Source organism: Scaptodrosophila lebanonensis, unplaced genomic scaffold, assembly GCF_003285725.1.
Source record: "Scaptodrosophila lebanonensis strain 11010-0011.00,11010-0021.00 unplaced genomic scaffold, SlebRS2 tig00000061-arrow-pilon, whole genome shotgun sequence".
Taxonomy (NCBI): domain Eukaryota; kingdom Metazoa; phylum Arthropoda; class Insecta; order Diptera; family Drosophilidae; genus Scaptodrosophila; species Scaptodrosophila lebanonensis.
In genome coordinates this window covers 3,031,664-3,040,173 of record NW_022060554.1, presented here as the reverse complement: position 1 = coordinate 3,040,173, position 8,510 = coordinate 3,031,664, and the positions used below count along the sequence as shown (strand labels likewise).

The following is an 8,510-nucleotide window of genomic DNA, read 5'->3' as shown; positions in this document are numbered from 1 at the left end:
GTATGTATGTATGTACATTCTATAAATGTAGTCTAAATAAGACAGAACGCTACAGTGGGGAAAGTCCGACAGTGAAATACCCTGTACCCCGATAAACTTTCGGCACTGATTTACATATATGCGCCCATAGCAGAAGCAAAAATAAGAAGAGAACTTGGTGCTGCAGCTTGTAGTACTGGAGTAAAATTATTTCATTAATAACATTTCTTAGAATTGACCGATTTGAATGAAATTCAGAAATTTGTATATATGTAGATTACGTATGCAAAGTTCGCTTTATGTAGCTTTTGAAATATGGACAGTATTAAACTCGAATAGACTAGGGCCTAGCAGCGTCTACGTACCAAGTTCGGTTATGCGATTAGCCGTTTCCAAAATCTAGGCGTTTATCCAGACAGACAGGCAGCGCTTGGGCAGAGATTACGTGAATGGCTATAACTTCCTTCAAAATCGGCCCATCATAATGAAACTTAACAAAATCACTAACTGGAAGTAAATTTCAAGAACTACGGGAGTTATGGAAAATCACTCATTTCTGAGAGAGAGAAGGGGGAGGGAAGGAAATTCCAAAATACACATTTTATGCGTATTCATATAAGACATCTTGGAATAAAATTTTGTGTACATAGGTCTTATAGTCTCCGAGCTATAGATGATTATACGAACGGCATTACGAAAAATACCCATTATAAGGGGGATTGGGAGGGAAAAACAAAAGAAATAAAATAAACTTGCACAGCGTACATCTTTGTGCAAAATTTTGTGACTAGCTCTTAGAGTCTCTGGATCCAGGTGCTTATACGGTCAGATGGACGGACAGCCAGGAAGACAACGCTAGATCGATTCGTCTTGTCATGCTGATTAGAATATATACACTTTGTGGGGTCTGTTATTCCTCATTTTGCCTTTTAGAATTTTCATTTCCCGCAAACCTAGTATACTCTTTTATGTACGGTGTATAAAAAACCGGAACTGAATTTTAAGATAGAGTAAAATCATAGCACATAAGACAGCATTGAACTACCTGGAATTTCACCAAGATGTTTGAGCGATCAACCTATAACAATTTGTAGACTACCTACCTGAGTGGCTGGTTTGTTAACAAGCTGCCTGATACGCATCGCCTAATGCGTTTTCGCTCGGTCAGCACCTGTCTTTGGCGACAGGTATGCATAACAAGTCCATAGCTTTTCAATAGTTTGTTTGTAGTATGTAACATGTACATAAGTAAGTATGAGATTAAAAATAATAAATGTTTCAAGTTGGGGCAAATGGGCCAATCATTTCAATAAATATATGAACGGCTGAATGTGATGGTTAAGTAAACTTAAAATAATCCTCAATTTGACTTCGCTGCTGGGTGGTTGTTAACATAAATCAAGAAAAATCAGATATTCTGTATTCTGTATTCTATATTTCTATATTGCTGCCATTGATCTGTTTAGCTGAATCGCTTCGCTCATTGTATGGCGGTGATTTTCTGTTCTCGGAGCGGGAATTCAGCGTTCGCTCCGGTTGAATAGTAACTACAAAATCCACTCAAAATCCACTCAAAAGGCAGCTCAACAGCGCGTTACGTCCAAGAAAAAGAGAAATAAACTCGTCTAACCGGTATGACTGGTACTAATGTCTCACTGCGTCTGCATTACTTCGATGTTTAACAAAACAGACATGATGGCAGTATGGCAATAGTATATACAGGTAGGTAGATGCAAAACATGGTTCGTCAGCCACTTTATGTACACATGTACATACATATGTACCATGTATTTATATTATAATGTGTATATTGAATATTATTTTCAATTTAGTTTGATTAAATACATATTAACAGGTATACACGTACATACATACTGTAATATTAAGATTTTAAAATCTTTATTCTCCCCTTGCATCAGACTAATGCATACGAGTACATACATATGTACATATACAAGTACATACATATGCATATTTTACAAACCGTGTACATTTTTTGTTGTTATCAATAATTAGGCTGTATAATTTTTTTGCTCTGTACTTATGCCCACAGATTTAAAGGGTATAGTTTAGTACAAATGTATGCAATTCTTTACATTTTTGTACCTAATTTGACAATTGCATTCTGTTACGTGAACTTCAAATGAGAGTTCACACCATCTGTACCACCAGTTGTTGTTGCTTTCGAAGTGCACAGTCCGAACTGCACACATAAGCATAGACCCAAACTCGGTGAAAATTTTGTTGAAGTTCCAAAAGTACGTGTACATACATACATACATTTGTACTCATATAGTATGTAGGTGATAGTCGGGCCCACGCGGCTTTAGAATTCCATTTATATTTTAATTAATGATTTGTCATACACATATGTATGTATGTACATAGATAAATACAATAAAAAATCCGCAGCCTATTAGTTAGTAGTTATTAGAGAAGTGTACCTGCGAAAATGTATGTATGTATTATAACTTAGCATATTCGGTAAGCATACTCATGATTGTATTAAAATGGTATCTAAATCAAAAGTAAATGTATATAATAAGGAAATATTAAAAAATATAAGTAAAAAGCATGTTGGGCTGCTACTTCTTGAATTTACCAATGTGGCTTAATCTATTGTGAATTGGATAGCCTTGTTTGTTTAGCGCTCAACACAACTAACCCGAGTGCATATTCAATACATAATTTGGCCCTCTTTTTGCCGTCAAGCAAGTTAAAGCCACAGCCACTGTGTGCGTATTCAATGAGCACTCGCTTACGCTCATCATTTGAGTTGTTTTGAACTTCACTCAAATGCCAGTGGTGGCTATGACTGTGGCTGAGCAGCACTTGCTGATGTAAAACATTGAGTATGAGAGATCAGTTGTCAAGTTGTCTTCGAGACGAGTGCGCGTGCTCCATCTACGTCAAATGAGAAATGAAAAGAAAAAAATTTTTTTCAGATATAATGGAAAATTGGCCAAATGTGAAGTTTTTGAAAGTTTTTTAACACCAAAATTTTAATACTACGTCAGCACTCTAATAACCAACGGATATTTCGCAACACTAGGATTACGGTTACGGCGCGTACGACTGTATTTTATTCAACGACAAAAAAACAAATACAAATTTTAATTACTTTAATTTATTTTATGTGTGTGCCGTTTGCGCTGAATGTGCGATACCAAAAATAATATAAAACCACAAAGAACAAAAAAATAAGCATGAGTATAAAAAAACAGAAGTAAAAAATTGTGCCCCGCTCAAAGTTTGCACAGCGAGGCGAAAGCACTGGCACCGCTCAACTTTGCAGTAACATCGCAGGAGAAAAGCCACAACATGCTAGCACACCATATGCAATACGTGCTCATCGCTTGCTGCGCCATCCCCATCTTTGGCGCTGCGCTTTCCAAAACAGTGCTTCATCAGGCGCCCGATGAGTGCCGCTGGTCAGGCGTCGGTGAGAACGATATTACCCTGGTCTGCCACCTGCGCACTATAAACTCGGAGCTGGAAAACACAAACTTTAGCGTCATTCAGCCACAAAATACAGTGCGGCTACGACTTCAATGTAATGATGCGCTCTTCTTTCAGAGCAGTCTTAGCTCAGGCAGTTTTCAATCGCTGGTCGAGCTGCGCGACCTTACAATTGAGTACTGCAAGTTGGCAAATTTAACGGACGGGTCATTTCGCGGGCTGCACGAGCTACGCAATCTCACCATACGTACACACAACGGTGACTGGTCTACAATGTCGTTGGAGATGGCCTCCAACAGCTTTGCAGACTTACGCCAACTGGAACGACTGGATCTTAGTCTAAACAACATTTGGCTCGTACCTGATGGCGTTTTGTGCCCACTTCAAGCACTGCAGCATCTGAATACTTCATATAATAAAATCCAGGACATCAGTAACTTTTATTTTAGCGCTTCGCTAATTTCCAGAAAGGCGCGTGTCTGCGGCTCTACATTGCGAACATTAGACCTTAGCGCTAACAAAATTATAAGCTTGCCTTCGGCAATGTTATCGGCACTTAATCGATTGATGTACTTAAATGTGGCTCGGAACAGTATGAGTTTTTTGGCTGATCGAGCATTTGAGGGTCTACATTCTCTACGCATAGTTGATCTCTCGGCAAATCGTTTGACATCGCTACCACCGGAGCTATTTTCCGAGACAAAAAAGCTAGAGGAGATCTTTTTAAGAAACAACTCGATAAATGTTTTAGCTCCCGGCATATTTGGTGAGCTTCCTGAATTGGTGGTGCTCGATTTATCCAGAAATGAGCTTAGTTCGCAATGGATTAATGCAGCAACTTTTGTAGGTTTAAGGCGTTTGGCCAAGCTCGACCTATCATTCAATAAAATCAATCGCCTTGAGATGCACATTTTCCGTCCATTGGCAAATCTGCAATTACTGAAGCTTGAGGGAAATTATATTGATCAGCTGCCCTTAGGTATATTTTCCGATCTCAGTAAGCTGCATACTCTGATACTTTCCAATAATCGACTATCGGTCATAGAGCAACGCACCCTAGAAGGTCTTAATGAATTGCAGGTCTTGTCTCTTGACTACAATCGCATAGCCAAGGTAGACAGCATGGCACTGTTGAATTGCAGCCAGCTTCAGGATCTGCATTTAAATGGGAATAAACTGCAAACGGTACCACCGGCGTTTAAACACGTGCCATTGCTTAAAACACTAGATGTGGGTGAAAATTTGATAAGTCAGCTTGAGAACACGAGCATTATTTCATTAGAGAATTTATATGGCCTCCGCATGACAGAGAACGCTTTGACGTTCATAAAACGAGGAATCTTCGATCGCATGCGCTCACTGCAAATCCTGAATCTTTCCGGCAATAATATAAAAAACATCGAAGCCGGGGCGCTACAACACAATTCACAACTGCAGGCTATTCGTCTGGATGGCAATCACTTAAAGGGTATAGAGGGGCTGTTTTCGGAGTTGCCCAATTTAGTTTGGCTCAATATATCCGGAAATCGATTGGAGAAATTTGATTATTCACATATTCCCATTTGTCTGCAATGGCTTGATGTTCGCGCAAATCGGATTACACAACTGGGGCACTACTTCGAGATAGAGAATCAGCTAAGACTTAGTACATTTGATGCTAGCTACAATTATCTGACTGAGCTAACAGCTAGTTCAATTCCTAACAGCGTGGAGGTGCTATACCTCAACGATAATCAAATCAACAAAATTCAGCCCTACACGTTCTTTAAGAAGCCCAATCTCACACGTGTAGATTTAATACGCAACAAGCTGACAACACTAGAGCCGAACGCTTTGCGTCTTTCGCCAATTGCAGAGGATCATGCCATACCAGAATTTTACATTGGCCACAATGACTTTGAATGTGATTGCAATCTTGACTGGCTACAAAAGATCAATCGGGAATCACGCACGCAGCCGCAGCTCATGGACCTCGAACAGATTTATTGCAAGCTTTCCTATGCTCGAAAAGCGACGCATGTATCGCTAATCGATGCTAAACCAAATGATTTCTTATGTAAATATGAATCGCACTGCTTCGCATTGTGCCACTGCTGTGATTTCCAGGCCTGTGATTGTAAGATGGACTGCCCCAGCCGCTGTGATTGCTACCATGATCAATCGTGGACTTCAAATGTGGTTGACTGCTCACGTGCTGCCTATACTCGTGATCTTCCCGGGCATATACCCATGGATGCAACGCAGTTGTATTTAGATGGCAACAACTTTAGGGAGCTCCAGAGTCACGCATTCATTGGACGCAAGCGTCTAAAGATACTTTATTTAAATCATTCAAGCATTGAAGAATTAAATAATCGCACTTTTTATGGGTTGTTGGAATTGGAGGTATTACAGCTGCAGCACAATAGACTGAATAAACTCAACGGAAATGATTTCCAGGGTCTGGATAATCTGAAAGAGCTCTACCTGCAGCACAATTATATATCTATAATCGACATGTTAACTTTTACGCACTTGTATAACTTAAAGATTCTCAGACTGGATCACAATATGATTAGCACATTTGCTGTGTGGAACTTTCTGCCTTCCTACCTTAATGAGCTAAAACTGGCTAACAATCCTTGGAGTTGCAAATGTGATTTCATAGACAAGTTTAGAGATTACATAAATCGTCATGAAACAGTGGCCGATCGCCAAAAGCTACTCTGTCAAAGAGCCAGTGAGACAGTTCACACTAAACTTGAAAGGTTCGCCATATATCTGGAGACAGAAGACCTAGCGAAAGTTGTGCAGTGTGGGTCGACATTGCCATTTAACCCGGAAAACAATGCAGAACGCTCTGAAATGGGTTACACTAACGAGCTACCTTTGGCGAGTAACACAAATTCCACCAAGATGATTTTGACTCGGCCGCCCAAACATGAATTTGTACCCATACTTGTCGCCATATTAGCCACGTTTATTTTTGCCCTGATATGCATTTTACTGCTGTTCATTTTTCGGCAAGAGGTGCGGGTTTGGTGCCACTCACGCTTTGGCGTGCGTTTTTTTTACAACAGTCAAAAAGATGAAGATAAGAACGAGCGTGATAAGTTGTTCGACGCTTTCATTTCCTACAGCTCTAAAGACGAAATGTTCGTGATCGAGGAGTTAGCGCCCTTGCTGGAATTGGGGAAAAAACATTATAAGCTGTGTTTGCACCACCGGGATTTTCCAGTCGGTGGTTACGTACCTGAAAACATTGTGCACGCCATCGATAGCTCTAGGCGTACCATCATGGTAGTCTCCGAGAACTTTATAAAGTCAGAGTGGTGCCGCTTCGAATTTAAATCAGCTCACCAAAGCGTTCTAAGGGATCGCCGACGACGGCTCATTGTAATTGTTTTAGGTAAAGTTCCGCAAAAGGATTTGGATCCTGACTTGCGCCTTTATCTCAAGACCAATTCGTATCTACAATGGGGCGAGAAGTTATTTTGGCAAAAGCTGCGCTTTGCTTTGCCTGACGTGCCGCATAGTCTACGTGGTGCATCTAGCGGTCAACCCTGCCACGGACCTCTCAGCCATGTTACCTATCATACTCATCACCACGTTCATCAGCAGTCGCCTCAGCCTCAGTCACATCATCATCAGTTTATATTGCCCCAAGCGCCACACTTGGCCAGCGGGATTTGCGAACCAAGCGCCGGGGCAGGCAGTATGCAACTGCTGGCGCACAAAAACAACAATATTGGCAGCAATCAACAGCAGCAAGCGGCTCTGCTAATGGATAGAAGTGGGACGATTCTGCTAAATGCTCCATCCAATCCGCAAATGATACCGCTTGAAAGCAGCATTCAGAAGCACAGCCTCCCACTCCCTCCCAACCAGCAGCACCACCGTAAAGATGTCCCCGTAATTCTTGCTGCGCTGACACCGGCTCGCAATGTGCATATGTGATCACCTCATTGACGCTGCAGGTTATTATACCCTGTACCCTTATGGTAAAGAGGGTATATTAGGCTTGTGCAAAGTATGTAACACGCAGAAGGAAGCATCTCCGACCTCATAAAGTATATATATTCTTGATCAGCATGACGAGGGAAATCGATTTAGTCGTGTCCGTCCGTCTGGATGAACGTCTAAATAAATTTTACTCCAGTACTACACCCACAAGCTGCAGCATAAAGTTCGCTTTTCTTCTTCCTCTTTTTGATTCTGCTAGAAGCGCATATAACTCAGTGCCGAAAGTTTGTCTGGGCACAAGGTATTTCGCTGTCGCGCTTGCCCGACTGTAGCGCTCTCTCTCTTGTTATACTCTGTACATGAAATGTACAAGAGTATATTAGGTTTGCGGGAGCTGAAAAATGTAACAGGCAGAAGGAGGCGTGGCAGACCCCACAAAGTATATATATTCTTGATCAGCATGACGAGACGAGTCGATCTAGCCCTGTCTGTCTGTCTGTCCGTCTGTCCGTCTGTCCGTCTGTCCGACTGTCCGTCTGTCCGTCTGTCCGTCCGTATGAACACCTGGATCTCAGAGACTATAAGAGATAGAGACACCAAATTTTGCACAAAGATGCGTTATGTGTGTATTCTATACGAGTTTGTTTTATTTTTTTGATTTTCCCCCCCACTTCCCCCCTATGGGGGTTTTCCCGATTTTCCATTCGTATAATCGCCTATATCTCGGAGACTATAAGACCTAGGAACACCAAATTTTAGTCCCAGATGCCTTATGTGAATATGCAGAAAATGTATATTTTGGAATTCCCCTCCCTCCCCCCTCTACCCCGCAAATCGTAACTCCCGTAATTCTTGGAATTTCGAACTAAAATTTTGGAAATACCCCCAGTTGGTTATTATGTGTCCGTATGCCAAATTTCACTATAATAGACCGATTTAACAAGAAGTTATAGCCATAAATATATTTGCTGCTGCAGCGCTGCTCAAGCGCTGCCCGCGGTTGTTGTTGATGTTGCTGTTTGGTTGACTGCGAAAATGCTTACACAGACACGAATAGATGCGCATAGGCATACATACACTCACACAGACGCAATTGCTATGTAAATGTGCAATTATACACCCTTTACGTG

The 8,510-nt window shown here is 41.3% G+C and overlaps 1 protein-coding gene across 1 annotated transcript; it reads left to right on the top strand.

Moving 5' to 3' along the window:
• The first annotated feature begins 2,968 nt into the window (after positions 1-2,968).
• On the top strand, positions 2,969-7,511 carry LOC115624566 (toll-like receptor Tollo). Its single transcript, XM_030519295.1, has one exon. The coding sequence runs from the start codon at positions 3,301-3,303 to the stop codon at positions 7,372-7,374; it is 4,074 nt and encodes a 1,357-aa protein (XP_030375155.1). The 5' UTR covers positions 2,969-3,300; the 3' UTR covers positions 7,375-7,511.
• The last annotated feature ends 999 nt before the right edge of the window (positions 7,512-8,510 follow it).